The 16675-nt window shown below is 46.3% G+C and overlaps 2 protein-coding genes across 7 annotated transcripts in view; one reads left to right on the top strand and one right to left on the bottom strand.

Moving 5' to 3' along the window:
- The window catches only part of AFF3 (AF4/FMR2 family member 3), a 618932-nt gene that overhangs the window by 28271 nt on the left and 573986 nt on the right, over positions 1 to 16675 (top strand). For 4 of the 6 annotated variants that reach the window (XM_032255274.1, XM_032255272.1, XM_032255273.1 and 1 more), the window contains exon 2: positions 10604 to 10720. In XM_032255274.1, coding sequence (XP_032111165.1) covers positions 10668 to 10720 — 53 coding nt within the window. In that variant the 5' untranslated portion in view covers positions 10604 to 10667. Of the gene's footprint in view, positions 1 to 10414; positions 10459 to 10603; positions 10721 to 16675 lie in introns of those variants that run through there. The other 2 variants (XM_032255275.1, XM_032255271.1) reach the window with 2 other exon arrangements.
- Positions 7639 to 10196, bottom strand: LOC116534688. The gene has a single exon (XM_032255276.1). The coding sequence runs from the start codon at positions 10009 to 10011 to the stop codon at positions 9532 to 9534; it is 480 nt and encodes a 159-aa protein (XP_032111167.1). The 5' UTR covers positions 10012 to 10196; the 3' UTR covers positions 7639 to 9531.

Below are 16675 nucleotides of genomic sequence, written 5' to 3'. Positions count from 1 at the left end.
GGAAATCCCACATGTTAATTTTGTAGAACAATTTCCTCCTCTTCTCAGGTTCCCTAAACTACATCTCGATCGTCACCTTGCATAACAAACAAAAGTCTTTTTGAGGACTCTCTCTTAGGGGGAGAAAAAAATTGAAAGTTCATACCTATAATTTGACATTTCCCCCCCAAATACATACTTGCCGCTGTGCATGGCTTGAATTGTCTTCCTGCGTGTATATTATCAATACAATCAGGAACCAAAAGAAACTTTTCATTTTGCAATGGACTCAACAGGGAGTTTGCATGACATTATGAGTTCAGTGCAGAGCTCTCCATGTGTTACTCAATTAGTCCTTGTGACCTCAGGCTCCAGGGAGCCAGAGCCCAACCATTCTGTAGAAGGATGCCTGATAGTGCAAAAATGCAGGGCTGGCTGGGCACAGTGGCTCACCCCTGTAATCCCAGCCACTGAGGCAGGTGGATCACTTGAGGTCAAGGGTTTGTGACCAGCCTAGTGAAACTCCAACATGGTGAAACCCCATCTCTACTAAAAACATCAAAATTAGCCGAGTGTGGGGGTGGGTGCCTATAATCCCAGCTACTCAGGAGGCTGAGGCAGGAGAATTGCTTGAACTCAGGAGGCAGAGGTTGCAGTGAGCTGAGATCATGCCACTGTACTCCAGCCTGGGTGACAGAGCAAGAGTCTGTCTCAAAAAAAAAAAAAAAAAAAAAAAGAAAGAAAGAAAGCAAAGAAAAAAAAAAAGCAGAGTTGCAGGGTTGGTTTCATAGACCTGCAACCTGTGCATTCACATAGGGCTCTACCCTTAGAAGGGTGCTATCTTTATCTAAAGCTCTGCTATCAACATTTTAAATTCTTAATAATTTATGAACAATGCACTTCGCATTTTCACTGTGCTCTGGACCCTGCAAATGATATGGCCAGCTCTGTGCAGAGGGAAGGGGTTTCCAGACTCGCTGGATTTTACAACCAAGAAGAGAAAAACCCCTGGGCTGAATTGTCAGTGAAATACTTTCTCTGGCTTCTCAGAAGCCATTTCCTCTTTTCAATTCTCAGTTGTCCCCCTGGGTTTGGCTCCTGGGTGTTCACTTGCTGCTTTACTGAATCTCTGATCTTGGTTTCCTGCTCACGTGAAAATGTTTTTACAACATCAGTACAAGTTTCTTCCCATCTGGCCCTAATCTCTTGCCCTGGCCTTGGCTCCTTTTCCCTCTCTCTTTATTCTGCTTCTTCTCCCAACCCCCATTTGACCTACTGACTTCTACAGTCCCCCACCTCAAGGCAACGTTTGGACCACATAGAACCTTCTCCGTTAGGGGTTTGTGTTGTATGCTTCTGGCCTCTGTGCCCTATTCCGTGCTTTCCCCTCTGCCTGGAATGCTCTTCCATCACTGCAACCTCACCCTCACTTTGACTTTCATTCCATTAGACCCAGCCCAATGTCAGGGGCTGTGTGAGACCCTTTAGGAGTGCCTTGCTCATCACCCACTTGCTCTTGCTCCTACAGCTCTGCAGACATGCTTCTGTTAGAGCAGGTAATATGTTACAGTACACGGCGTTTGTTCTATTCCATTCTCCCCAATTCACCTAGTCCTGATAATTCCATTCTTGACTTGGAATGCAAGTCAGTCATTCTTTCTGGAAAGATCTCCCTGAGCTCTCATCATAGCATTAAGCATATTTAAACATCATTATATATGGCCTGTTTCGTGAGACCATGTCTGTTTCACTTTGGTATAACCTCAGTACCTAGCATAGTTCTAAGTACCTGAGTCAAGAAATATTTGTTCAATTCAAGGATGAGTAAGTGCATTAAGATGTGTGTGCATTATCTTCTAGACAGTGGGCTTTTTGGCTTTTTAAGCTTCTCTTTCTCATCTTTTTTCTTAGCTCACTGCTTGGCACATAATAGGTACTCGATAATGTTTGTTCAGTGAATCAATATCTGAAATGACTTATGTGATCATTGAGATTATCCTCTTGGGGCCTGACCCCAGGACCTTGGTTTGGGAATGCATCCCCATTGACTTCAGCCCTGACTTGAGGTTGCATTCTTCAAGGGAAGATGACAGGGATGACAGCACCGGGATTTGGGCTGACACTCACTCAGGTCCAAGAGGATGAATTTCCCTTTATGTTGTAATAAACCTCGTATTGTTGTCTAGAGAGTGACAGAAAGCAATGCTAAATTCATAAAATTGTAACTGTTTGTGCCAAGTATATAGAATTATAATAAGCATCACAGGTGAGTAGGAGCTTTGGAAAAACACTGGGAGCCATCCCTGGAAAGAGTTGCTCTCATTATTGATAGTGGTGAAGCAGGGCTGACCCTCGGGCCTGGAGCTCTAGTAGGAGCCCCTTCCTTCATTCTCCTCCTCTCATGACCTTGGGCTCCTGCTTTCTACCTCCCATTGTGCAGCTTCTTTTTTTTTTCCATTGGAGACAGGGTCTCACAGCAGTGTGATCACAGCTCACTGAAGCCTTGACCGTTGGAGCTCAAATGATCCTCCCACCTCAGCCTCTTGAGTAGCTGGGACTATAGGCATGTGCCACCACGGTCAGCTAATTTTTTATTGTTTGTAGAGATGGGGTTTCACCATGTGGCCCAGGCTGGTCGTGAACTCCTAATTTAAGTGATCCTCCAGCCTCAGCCTCCCAAAGTACTAGGATTACAGGAATGAGCCACCACGTCTGGCCCAGTCTCTTTCTTGAAAACTAGCAGGGAGGTATCTTTCTTTCCAGGGGTTTCCTGCCTCCTTTCTTGTAGTGGGCATTTTCCTTCTTGTGGCCAGCTCCAACTTCTTTATGAAACTCCCTTCTTCCAAGAAACCAACTCCAAATTAGAAGGTGGGGTTTCTCTCATTTCTATGCCCACGTGCTCTTCTTAAGAGACTGAATCCCCCTCTCTGTATGGTATTCCACTGAGCAAAGACTTCTTTCTACCAAAGTGCTGAGGAAATACTTGAGCCCTTAGGTCTCAGTATATGGAGGGCCAATAGAACGAATTCAGCGAAGCTGAGCTCTAACTGCATGCTTACTATGAGCTTGTGATATGTTAAGAAGGTACAGGGATATCAATTGGGGATCCATAAATATAAGGAAGAATGTTGTTCCATCTAGAGCTGAGCTCTTGAAAATAAAATAGGGAGTCTTTTCAGAGAGTGCACTTCCTACCACTGGAACCGTTCATGTGGAGACTGGCCACACCAGGGTTGATATGGAGGGAACTGCTGCAATGCGTAGGAGGTTAGCTAGAGACTCAACTTTGGAAAGCAGTTGGGAGGTTAGCTTTCTCCCAACTTTCAAGCTTCTGCAATCTTATTATAGGGTTCTAATCCTGTAATGCAGTTTATATTTCAACATACTGTACTTAACTATTTGTTTTCCTAAACTTCTTCTGGAGTAAATCAGCTTCATACAGTGATAATTAGTTTATTGGTAGAAACAATGACAAACTCTGAAACATGCATATTTTTGTGTATGTGGCAAGGACACAAGAAAGGCTGACTATTATTATTCCTACAGTGTTTTTCATAAAGGCAATCTGTTAGTATCCCTGTGAGGATATAACAGCAACTTAACCGGGTTAACAAATAACATGAAAATAAAGAAACAATTAATAATGTGGAATATTCAAAAATGCTGGAGCCAGATTAATCAGTCTTCAGACAATTGGACATAAGTTTCTTATTAATTAACTTGCTTACAATGAGAGTGAACTCAGAAGGCAAGATTACATGTAAGGAAACAATGTAATAGTTTTTTGTAAATCATACTTAATTCTTTGACAGTGCTGCCCCCATTGGGGCATATAGGCTGGGACATCTGGTAGACCTGACTATACCTAGCAATGTGGGGGACACACTTAAGGGACTGTGACTTCTCTAATGGGTTAGCTGCAATGTTCAAAACACTGCTAGAGTGCCTTAGCCACATAGGGTCTTCTTTTGTTCTTGAAAGTCCAGATCTAGGTAGGATGGTCCAAAGATGGTAGAGTTATATCAGTCATCAAGGACCTATCTTCCTTTTAACCTCAGACCTGCCAAACTTAGTCTCTGGCTTTTGCTCCTAAAATCCATGATGGCTTCTCCACCTCACGCTTCAAACTGCATTCTGGACAGGAAGAAGAAAGTGACCTAGAAGAAGGGGTGATATCTATTGCAGGGAAGCAAAACATTCTGAGAAATCCCAGCTGACATAAACTGGTGTCTTATTGGCCAGAACTGAGTTACATGCCTAGTTCTTGCAATAGGAGAGACTGGAAAATACAGTTATGTGAGCTGGGCTTGTGACTTCCTCAAATCAGACTTACGCTTTGCTATGAAGGACAAGTGCAGATGGACGTTGGGTGAGCAGCCAGCCATGTCCGGGGCCTGAAATTGTTTATCTCAAGCTCCTGATTAGGTGACCTCTGCTGTCTGTTTCTTCTTGTTTGGGACTTGGGGACTTCCTGCAAGACTCTGAGTAGTGGGAGATGCCTTTATCTGAAAGACCTTGTGAGGATCTTCTGTTACTGCCCTTTCCCCATCAATGTTTTACACATTAAGATGCAATTTTGAAATGTCACTGTTTTTAGTCTGTGAGCCATAATTGCTGCATTTTCAGCTTCAGATTCCTCCGGGGGCTGCGTGGGGACCACCAATCCATGCTTGAATACTCTCTGGTGCCCCAGAGAAAAGAGTCTGACACCCACAGTTGTATTGTGACTTTTTCCCCATGCTTCCTCCAGACCTAAGCTAAGTGTCTCCCTCCTGAACACATTCCTCTTGCCATCTGTTAATATTTTACAGATAGCATAGCATTCCCATTTGAAGCAGACCAACACCTTGAGATTTGTTTAAGCCAAGAAGAGGGTCCTACCTTTAAACAAGAAAAGGTTTATGACTCTCCTGACATACTCCAGGGATTCCTGTCTGGCAGTGCTCAGGAAGAACAACTGAAAAAAACAGAACTCTAACATTTCGGAACTGTCAGAGACAAAAACTGACAGAGACAAAGAACATCCAGTCAAGCCTTCTCACATTGCAAAGGAAGAGGCTGAGGCTAGAGACAAGGAGTGCCTCACTCCAGGTGCTGTTATGGCAGAACCCAGGGGGCAAAACTGGGCAGGAGGAGAATTGCAGAGAGGGGTAGAGGGCTCTCTCTCACCTTTCAACTGGGACTGTATTACTTTCATTATTTCAGTGCCTGTGAGCATGAGAATGCGCCAGTGCTACAGATAATTAAGGAAAAAGTTGTGGGAGGTGGAGTATGGTATCACAGCTACCAGTGATACCACAGCAATTCCCAATCTGCCACGCTTTGGTTTGTGACACTAATCTGTTCCTTAGCATACTCACCTGTAAAATAAAAACAATGGCAATATAACTTATGTGCTTTTGGGAGGACTAAATGGAGCTGACACTTAGAACGGCACCCAGTTGATAGTAATATAGACATGTTTGCTAATGATACGGTTAGTTACCTCTCATTCTCAACAGGGTCTCAACAGAGTCCTCAAAACTTGCACGAATGGCCAGGGCACATCTTGAAGAAGCATAACAAAGAACCTGTGGGGATGTTAAGATTTAAGTCAGGATGACTGGTTCTTGTTACTAGCACCAAGGGATCTTTTCATATCCCAAAATAATGAGATTATCCCCCAACATAGGTCAGCATGGCATAGAATACATGATCTGTGATAGGAGATGCCTTTCGGATCCTTTCATGAAAAGTAAATGTCCTTCCTGACTGCATTTTCAACTTTAGTATGTGTGCCTGCCTTTTTCTTCTTTTAAAAATGTAGTAAGCTTCACTCACCAACCTTTAGTACCAGCTGTATAAGGAGCAACTAACATCAAGACAAACATGCACAAAATGCTTATGCCCCATCCACTTTATTTTAAAACACTCTTCAATTTGTCAATACCTTAATTCTCTAAGCAATGTTAGAGTGGCTGACCACTTTTGAAATTATCTGTGTTTTGTTTGGTGCTTGAAGGGCATGAAAAACTTCCCTCCACTTCCTTCTCCTCTCCCAGGGCTCATTTTCCCCTTTCTTTTCTCTGCCCTGCTTGCCCTCTGACCCTGCCTAGCTCTGCTGTTTCCACGGACTTCTGAATCTAATTAATGTCATAGTGGCTATATAAGTGAATTATGTAGGCAGGAGGATGCTGGAAACTTTGAGGAAGGTGCATTCCTTAGGGAAAAACCTGGTTTTGTTGAAAAGAAAAAAAAAAAGAAAGAAAGAAAGAAATGCACATTCCCAGGAACATTCATTCCTAAGGGGGCAGAACGTCAGTGAAGTGTAATATCTCAGCAAGTACTTACGCTTAATAAATATCTGTTGTCTGATGAGCAGATGAAACCCTAGGAGCATCTCTTTTGACATCTGGGCAATATTCAGCTATTATGGAAGCTGGCTGCAGGGACAGATAGTCCAAATATGGTGCCATCTAAAACAGGTCTCAGCTCTTGACTGGGGTATTGGCCCCCTTTCTTCCCTCCCTCCTTTGCCCAGCCAGTTCACAACCAATTGCAGGGAGTATGTCCTTAGATGATCTCTGAAATGACCCTGGCTCCCACGGCCTCAGAAAGGTCTCCAAATCCCCAGGACAGCAAACAGGCTAGGGGGAGGGGCATGAGTAGTGAAGTTCTCCGCCAGAGGATACTGTCAGGAAGCCCAAGGCGGAGATGGTCCCTATGCCCCATGTTTCCATGGAAACATAGGAGGAGTGATGACAGCCAGCACAGCCACACCATCTGCTCAGGACCTGGTGAATGATGAAAAAAAGAGAGAAAGAAAGGCACCTCAAATCCTAGGTTAGAACCACTCAGAGATACCTGTGGAGACAGAGGGAAAGGTCTGAAGACACAAGAACTCCTGGGTGGATCTAAAATCTATGCTGTCCTGGAGTTCACCATATTAGCATGTAATTTGCAAGGAGAAAGCTTAGAAGGTTTACCCTACAATCCCTGGATACAGTTTCAAACACCCAAGAAGCCTCTGGAAGAAGAAGCAGATGGAGTGATGCATCTGCAGCTTTGCTGGAACAGGAGAGAATGGTGTCCCTTGGGATAAAGCTGGAGATGCTGTAGGAGCTGAGGCAGCTTGATGCTGCCCCTATCAACTTCCAGCAGGACCACCTGCAGAGCCAGCTTTTGGCCAGACATATTTTTCTAGGGGAATAGTGGGATTATAAAGAGAAAAATATCCCACTTGGTTACAAAAGTGACCTCTCAGTTGCAGCTGAGTCTTCAGAATAAGGCATGAATTAAAGCCATGCAAGGCTTCTCTTCTATCAAATCATATCTGAAGGGAGATCTTAGATGCTATAGGTTTGTTTCTGGGTCTATTTAGGAGGCTTCCAGTTCTAGGTTGGCAGAATATAAGTAGGGCCCCAGACTGAGGAGGATTCATTTGTTAGTCTCTTTCTTTGGTACATTTAATCTACAATAACCAACCAACCAACCAACCTGACCCAGGAAGCCAAGCAGCTCCTCTCATTTAGCAGCTTCCCCCAGCAGCCCTCCCCTCAGCTGGGTGGTTTGATTTAGCTCCCAGGGGTGTTGCTTGCATCCATGTGGGGAGAAAAGCCCCTCGGGTCACACAAGCACTATAGGATGAGCAAAAGCTAAGATACAGCTTCACAGAAAACATCACTCTAAAATTTGTAATTTTAGATAGTCTCTTTCTCTTTTACATAAAAAATTTCCCTTTTACTTCTGACATTCTAGTCCCCAAAAGTCCAAACCCTTTTTTTGCTTTGTATTAAGGAGTTAAAATTTTGACAACTAGATTAAGTGGTCGTTTTAGTTTGTGTACCCAGAGGCTGGAGGATAATAGGAACATCTTCATAAACCAGATAAATAATAAAGATCTCCCATAAAGGTGTTCACTAGCTGTTCTACATTTTACTTGTAAAAACTATTAATTTGGATTTCTCTCCACAACAGCTTAGTAAAAACAGTATCTGCAACTATTATTTGGGTTTCCTTAAAAGCCCACATTCTCCAAGACACTATTACTTGAAAACATAACATGGAAACAATCAATCCAACTATCCTCATGTTAGAGGTACCAAATAGAAAATCATGGCTATTCCTGAAGACACATTTTTAAATACTCACCTTGCAATTGCTTTAGGTGCACGCACTCTCATATATTAACACAAGACACAAGAGTTTAAATTCAAATGTAAATCTTTCTGTTACTACATGGTTTCTGGGAGAGCCTTTCAGAGTAAACCCCTCAACCAGCTCTATACTATCCCAGGGCCTTCCCTCTTTCCTTTTCTGGGATCACCTATTTATCTTCAGCCTCCATGGTGAGGGCAAATCTGTATCTGAGCTCCAGGCCCAGCATGGGACTCGCAGTAAACACGGTTATGTTTGTCCTTCAGCGGCCCTCCTTTGTATAAACAGATGTGGTGGGAAGGGAAGGAAAGCCAGATCCCGGTGAGGGCCGGGAGGTCTCCTTTCAGAAGAAGCTTCCCAGCTGCAGCCAGGAGCACGGGAACAGGACACATTTCTTGTTCAGGCCTCAGAACTTGCAGTTCTTCCAGACAGGGGCTGTTCCTGCTCCCTCCTCCACCCTCCACCCCCAGCCTTTGTTCCTGGGAATGCTGTCTAAATGTCTCGATCTCACTTTCGCCAAAGCAAACATTTCCAACAAGGCTTTATGCTAAGGAGATATTAGGAAGACAGATTTTTTTTTTTCCTTTTCTCCAAATACACTGTGCATTGGGATTTGGGCAGCCAGCCCTTCACACCTGTATTTTTTCCTAAATTTGTATTCTCTATGTTCTTTCCTAACCTTGTTGCTACCTTCAGCTAATGAGGGGGAGTTTTAAGGGCTGGGAGTTATCAGCTTGTAAAATAACAATTCCATTTTCTCAGACTATGTTGATGCCGACTCTGCCTTAATTTAGCGTTTTACATTTTGCACATTAGTTATAGATGCTAATGCAGAAAGGACTGACTCAGAGCTGGGGGAAAAAGGGGGCCAGGCTGAGCATTCTGAAATCTAGTCTCAAATAGGAAAGAAGTCTCACTGGCCTTTTGGTCTTCTATCTGTGTCCCGAACTGAGTTTGTTAATCCTCATTCCGAGGTGGGTGAGGCGAGAGGGTGACTCTTCGGTTTGACGTTGGAGGGATCCCGTCACTTGCACCCAAGGGTTTCCATTTCTGGCAGCCCCAGTCAGCGGTTCTTGTCCAGAAAAAGGAACAAAGGGGAGAGTGCTGGAAGGGACTCCCTCTTGGCTGGGAGTGCGAGGTTTGGTGTGCGTGGTGAGGCATAACTGCAGGCTCTGTGCTGCTCTCTAGGAATGCTGGGGAATCCCTGGTGAGAATCCGGAGCTGTGGCCAAGAGGTCAGGAGAGTCAGGGGGCCTTGGACGGGCTTCCGGTTCTAGGCCAGCTGTGGAGCAGCAGAGGTATGGCCCTGACCAAGACATGCGCTTCTCAGCATGTCTAAAAAAGTAAGCCCCGGGAAGAGCTGTCTTTACAGTGAGAGAGGTTATTATTACTCTTTAGGAGCCACGATGAGACTCTATTACCCTTCTAGCTGATCACCTGCCTCTCCAGACCGGAGACTGGCGGCAAGTTTGCAGTCGACACCCGGAGGCCAGTCTGTCCCCGTAAGAAATAAAAAGAAAGGAGGTTGGTTTCCAGGGCTGGCCAGCTGGAGGGTGGGTGGGACCCCCACTGGAGGCCAAACCGCAGAGGAGAGCAGGTCCGGGTGGAAGAGGTCTCCTCCGCGCCGCCCCTTTATTTCGCTGAACTTGCGGGCTCCAGAGACCTTAAACGGTTTGTTTGGGGCGCTGCTGCTGCGGGTGGCACAGCTCTCTCCCCGCGCCTGGGCGGCCAGGGAATTCTCCCGCACCCACCCGGGTCCGCCGCGCGCGGGAGCGCCCAGCAGGGTCAAGTGGATTCTGGGCCTAGGGAGAAGTGCGTGCTGCCCCGGCAGGGCCGGGCGGGGCCGGGCGCTGGCGGGCGGCCGACGGATGCGGCAGGGCCAGGCAAAGCTCCGCATCCCCACGCACTCGGCGCCGCCACCTCGCCGCCCTCTCCCGCTTGCGGGGCCGCCCCGGGCACCCCTGGGCTGCCGAGAGGCGGGCGGGCCGCGTAGGCGGCGGGAGAGTGTCGGCGGGGCGGCGCGGCCTGCGAGCGCCGCGGGACCCCGAGGAGCGGCGCGGGGAGCGCAGGGGCGCGCGGGGCGGGCGCGGCGCGGGGCTCACAGCGCGCGCCCGCCTCGGCCTCGCCCGCGCACACGCGCCTCCCGGAGGAGAAAGAGGCGGGCGGGCGGGCGCAGAGCACCGCGGCGGCGGCGGCGGCGGCGGCTGCAGCGGGCCGGGCCGCCGGGAGGGAGGGGAGGAGGGGAGGAGGGGCGGGCGCTGGGCCGGGGGCGGGGGGCGGCGGCGGCGGCGCGGCGAGCTCGCCGCTCTCTCCTGAGTGTGCCTGCGCGCAAGCCGGGGAGCGGGTGAGTGCGCTGACCGCTGCCGCCTGGCCGGCCCGGAGTCGAGGGTGGAGGGCGCCGGGAGCCCAGACCCGGGGGCGGGCGGCGGGCGGGCGGCGGCCGCTCCGGCGCGGTTGGGATGCACCTTGAGCGGCTCTTTTCGTTGCAGCGCGCGGGCGGCCCGAGCCTCGGTGGCGGCGGTAGCGGCGGCGGCGGCGCTGACACCTCCCACCATGGACAGCTTCGACTTAGCCCTGCTCCAGGAATGGGACCTCGAGTCGCTGTGGTGAGTCCCCTTGCCGGCCGCTTCGGGCAGGCGGGAGAGGCGAGGGGCGGCCGCGGCGGCCCGCGCGCCCTCACCTGGGCCGGGGGCTCCGGGCGACCGGCCGCCGTGGGGGTGGGGTGGGTCGGGGGCGCCCGCCTCGCCGGCCCTTTCCTGCCTCCCCGGGGGGATGCGCGGCCGCCTGCCGGTCTGTTTCCTCCTCTCCTGTCCCCCTCCCTCGCGGCGGCCCGCCCCAACCCAGGGGCTGGTGATCTGGGTAGCCAGGGGCAGAGTGCAGCTTTGGGGAGGAAAAGAAGCGATTTGAAGACTATCACTAATGCCTGGGGATCCACCCGTCGGCCCCCTGCTCCTCTCACTTCCTTTCCCTCCGATTGCTCTCCCTCCCTCCTCCCCGAGAGCCTCCGGCTGGCACCAGCGACCCCCTGGAGTTGGCGCTGCCGCGAAGTGCCCTTAGAGGATGCTCCAGTCTCCCTGCCTGCGCCTAGTCTCGGCTGCATCCTTTCTGTCTCTCCCACCCACTCCCACCGAGATGGAAAAGTGAACACACAGGGCAGGAGACGTGTGTTTCTCCGTGCGGGAATTCCAGAGGCCTTGGCCCAGGGAGACTCCTTTCCTCGAGGTTCACAATTCCTCTGGGCCCTTTCTTCACACCTCTTCACAGTTGCACTCCTCCTCCCCACTCCACTCAGGCACCCCGGGTATCCCTTTTTGGCACGCTCGCAGCTCGCTGGCCGGGGGGCACTCCAGGCTCTGTTTCTCGGGAATCTCACACTGGGGAGCTGCTGTAGGTAAATCGCCGCTGGAAGCGGTTTAATTCCTGTTGCGGGCGTCTTAAAAATCCCATTGGCTGGCTCCATATCCCTCTTATTCCGCCTTCTTTCTCTGCCCCCCCCGCCCCCCACTATCTCTTAAATGTTTCCAACCAGCACTATTCAGGTGATAAAATTACTGCCTGCATATTCCTGGAGGAACTTGTGTTATGTTTAATATTTACGGGGATGAACATCTGCTGGAACAAGCATATTAACTGCACTCTGTTCTGCCTCTGGTAATCGCTTATTGTAGAGCTGAGTTTTTTTTTTTTTTTGCTTTTGCTTTAATTCAGTAAAGAGTTCACATGTGTCTAAAACTGCAAGTGGTGTGCACATGAATATGCAATGTACAGTTTTAAAGCTTAACTGCTTTATGATTTATGACTCATATAGATGATATGTGGATCTGCGTGTATTTTCTGTGATTTAGGTTTCCAGTGACTTTTATTTTCCTAAAGACAGGTGTAACAAAATAAACTGGACACAAAGCTAGCACATTATCGAACGGTTTCTTACAAAAGATCCTGTGATGAGTAAGTACAGCTTGCTCTGCATAATGTTGGTGCCTATAAAACATACAAGGATGGGCCCTAATGTAATAAAACTTTTACATATTGCACTAGAAACTTCAAAGAGCCAGGGCAGAGAGAATATGAAGCATGTTATGACTCTGTAAAAGTTGCTAATTACTATGTTGCTGCTTCTGGGGTTTCATTTACAGATACCTATTATTTTATAGGTTTACATTTACAAATGTTGGTTTCTGGCACAAATTCAATAGCTTTCCAGATAGCAACTGTACTTTAAAAATGACGTTTGCTTTTAAAAGGCAGTTTTTCAGTCAAAGGGAAGAACTTACTGTTTTGGTATGTTTTTATGCTGCTTGTCTGTTTGCTGACTCAAAGTGAACCCCCTCATGACTTTTATAAGTAATATTTTGAGATTATCAGCCATAATTTGTGGGCTCTTCCTGCACAGGGCCTGAGCTCTGTTTCCTTTTGCATCCTTAGTTCCCAGCTGAATTACCCTGGAGCAGTGTCACAGAATAAATATCTTTTGAATTGACTTGAAATTTACATTAGATACGGTACATTTATTATTTTTTAGAAAGCAGAAACATACATGTTTTTTAAAAAGTTGATGTATATGCAATCAGATTTTAATCAGTGCATTGATTTTTGGCTTATGACAGCATGCAGACTTTCTTGATCACAGTATAGTAGGGCAGTTTGGCTTGACCAGGGAGGGTTTCCAGTTTTGCAGATGTAGAATTACATTTTACAAAAGCTTTTATGTTTCTGGTAAGTTAAAGATAAAGCAGACTTGAGTATGCATTTCTAACATGTTTAGACATTTTTCTCAGTTACAGATGAATTTTTGGACGATGTTCTCTGTTTTATGGTCTACATAAATTTTTAAGTTTATGGTTTATTTTTAAGCTCATAAATGGTTCAGAACATGAATATTTGAGTGCTTTCTGCATGTCCAATATTTTGATATCCATTGTTTTCTTATTTGAATGTCTTAATCCTGGAAAGGGTAAGTGGTAGTAGTCCCATTTTATAGATGAGGAAATAGAAGCTTTGAACTATTAAATGACTTTACTGAGGTCATAAAACAGATGACAGTAAACATTTTTTTTTTTTTTTTTTGTGGAGACAGAGTTTCGCTCTTGTTACCCAGGCTGGAGTGCAATGGCGCGATCTCGGCTCACCGCAACCTCCGCCTCCTAGGTTCAGGCAATTCTCCTGCCTCAGCCTCCTGAGTAGCTGGGATTACAGGCACGCGCCACCATGCCCAGCTCATTTTTTGTAGTTTTAGTAGAGACGGGGTTTCACCGTGTTGACCAGGATGGTCTCGATCTCTTGACCTCGTGATCCACCCGCCTCGGCCTCCCAAAGTGCTGGGATTACAGGCGTGAGCCACCGCGCCTGGCCCAACAGTAAACTTTTTAAAACTAACATTTACTTATCAGACACTGTTCTGGGTACCTTTCATGTTTTAGCTCAGTTAATCTTCACAACATTATAAAGCAAGCATTGTTATTAGTTCTATGTTACAGATAGGAAAACTGAAGATGGGGAGATAGGGTAACCTGCCCAGAGACACACATCTAAATAGGTAGCAGCTGTATTTCCACCATAAATTAGCTTCAAAGCCCAACTATCTGACCTCAAATCCAGGCAGACAATGCCATTTTTTAGAGTATTTCAAATGTCTCTCAGTTTATAAGGACAGCTCTGAAATTAATTACAAAATAAAATCTGATGGACTGGAAGTTAAGGTTCTTTTAAAATATCAAAGAGAAAATTAGAGCCCTAAATGGTATTAAAATTAAAAATTTGAAAATAAAATACCATAGTTAGGAAAGTGTACCTGTTAATTATGAATTACTGTATTAGAGCAATATACATTTTAAATAAAGACCATTGAAAGTTTCTTCCTTTAATTCATCATAGAAAACCTTTTTTTTTTTGAAGGGGGAAGGAGGAGGTACAGATTAATGGCAAAAGAGAATCTTATTTTAATCCCTAACAACTTTTTCTAATTGATGGACATCATTTTCCAGTTGAACAAATTGGAGTTTATTAGTTGTGACTGTGGCTTTGAATCTGAGCCAGTTTATTCTTGCAGTCACAGAAAGTGTCCTTAAATGACTGTATAGATAATATGAAGGGAAAAGCTCAGTTCTGTTGAATATAATCAATATACGCAACCAACTGATAATTCAAGAACTACCTCCTTCGCCTCCTTGCATACTCTTCCCCCAACTCAGAAACATCCATACTTGTTTTTCAGGATGGGTTTTTTGAGCCTGAATTATCCAGATGGCTATTTCAATCTTTTCAGCCATACCATCAAGTTGAAAAAGATAGTCCTAATTTCCATCTCTAATTCCACTTCCAATTTCTGATTTGAAGCAAGACTGGAGGACTTGGAACAAGGTGAAGGTGCTCATTCAGCACCCGACACTGTAGCTTTGTTCTGTAGAGTCTTGAAGATTTGGGCATTCAGCGAGTTAACAGGGACAGATATGCAGAGGTGCAAGGCCATCCCCTCCACTCCCTGCTCCTCCTTCTTTGGTACACCAGCTTTTGATTAGGTGCTAGACATATAAGCCATTCCTCAGGGCCTTTAAAATAATGACCATCCTTTTTAACAGGCCATCTGTTGCTTTCATTCATTCATTTAACAAATATTTATTGATCATCTCTTAAGTACAAGACCTTTTGCTGGTTGCTGTGGGGAATGCACAGATGAGTAAAGTGTAGGTTGTACATATTAATATTATCTAGTGAGGAAATTAAGACAAGTACACACTTGAAAAAGGAAGTTTTCAACACTGGTGATTCAGAAAAGAGACCCTGGGATGGGGGTGGTAGTAGAGGGTGGAAAGAGTAAAAGTTGAGTTAAAAAAAGGCTTCCATGAAATAGGTGGCCTTTGAACTAAGTCTTGGAAGACAGATGGGATTTTTACAGATGGTGGGGATGGGAATATTGAGAGTACATTGGGGCATCTTGGGCAAAGAAAACTTGAACAAGGGCTTTCATGGTGTCTCTGAAAGATCCTTTTATGCATCATGGTGGAATTACCTATACTGCATATTTTAAAGATGCAGACTCATAAGGTAGATTCAGTGAAGTTTTCCAAAATGAACTTGTATTTCATCTTCCTTAAATCTTAACACATTTTAATCATTAGAGAGAAAGTCTATCAACATATAATAGTATAATAAATATTCTGATTTCCCTGGCACTTACCCCATTCCTCCATAGCTTCATATAAACCAGATCCATACACTTTTGTTCAGATAGGCATTATTCTTTGTATTCCGTTAAGGTGGAGCCTTCAAAGTTATAATACATGAATCATTTCATACTCATCAACCTGTTCAATTCAGTAAGTATTCACAGAGTATTAGGCAGAGAAGAGATACCATTAAGGCAGTGACTTTCAAATGCTTCAGACTGTGACCCCCAGTAACAAATATACATTTAACACTGTCACCCACCACCCCTTGCACATGCATACGCATAACTGAAACGAGTGTCATGAAATATCTCTTGTTACTATGTATGATACACTTAGATATATCCTATCCTGTTTCTTTTTAAAAATTTCCCATCTATAGGCTGAAACCTGCTGTTTAGACAACCCTGCTGTAGAGGATGCAAAGGACAGAGTGTGTTTGTTGGGAACTTACAGGAGAATAAGCCATACCCATAAATACCTGCGATCCAAGGCCTACACTGCCTATTTGAGGGGGTTAAGATATTCACTTAACCGTGAATATCTTACTTTCAACAGGAACATATTCCTGGTTAAGTGGCATTTGAAATGGGTCCTGGAGTAGAGTTTCAGGAGGAAATGAAAAGGAGGAAATCCACATGGAAGGAAGACTGTGAATAGAAACAGGGAGGGAGGAGAGTGTGGATCTTGTTTGGTGAAGGTAGGCTATCACAGGCAGGGAGGGACACGGAGCCAGTAGCAGTACAGGCCCCCTAAGGGCACTGCCCGGTAGTGCCCACGGACACTTTTGCTTGTCTTCACATCAACCCCCAGGGGACATGCCCAGGCCATTGGCCTCCAGGCCTCTTTAGACTTCCCTTCATAATGCCAGAAAATGCCACAGATCCCTGATCTTGACCCTCAGTTGCCTCTATCCTTTCCTCCAGCTGCAGTAAAGCAAACATTTTAAGGCCTATTCCTATCCTTTGGTCAGCCCTTTTGGGTCAAAACAGAGCACAAAGAAAGGGCAGAAGGAGAGTACAGGTGTCTGAGCCTCAGGTGTCCTGGAGTTGATTAGCAGAGAGCAGCCCTGCGGAGCTGGAGTTGTGACATGCGCTTACTCACACTGGCCAAAGGTCACCATGTAGTGCAGTTGACTGCCTGGCTCTCAATGGCCCTCAGCGTACCCCTGGAGGGGCCTCGGCAGGTACTGGGAGGCAAAGGCTTCCCAGAAGAGTGGCTTCCAGGGCTAGGGCTGTGGGCAGCAACGGGGAAGGGGCTGCTCACCATGGAGGAGGCAGGGGGCCTCAATGGGAAGCAGTGGAGTACTGCGTCTGCTGTGGAGGAGCTCAGGCTTTGTGTGGGGCATGTTTCTGAGAAAGCCAGGTGGAGAGACTGGTTATTTCAGGGCACTGA

Source organism: Sapajus apella, unplaced genomic scaffold, assembly GCF_009761245.1.
Source record: "Sapajus apella isolate SASKATOON/1434 unplaced genomic scaffold, GSC_monkey_1.0 scaffold89, whole genome shotgun sequence".
NCBI classification, from domain to species: domain Eukaryota; kingdom Metazoa; phylum Chordata; class Mammalia; order Primates; family Cebidae; genus Sapajus; species Sapajus apella.
Note: the sequence above shows the minus strand (reverse complement) of the source record. Positions and strands in the feature narration are given on the sequence as shown.

What these genes read in the sequence shown, in the direction of transcription:
- LOC116534688 (XM_032255276.1), bottom strand. Translation starts at nt 10,011, where the DNA reads ATGCGGAGCTTTGCCTGGCCCTGCCGCATCCGTCGGCCGCCCGCCAGC.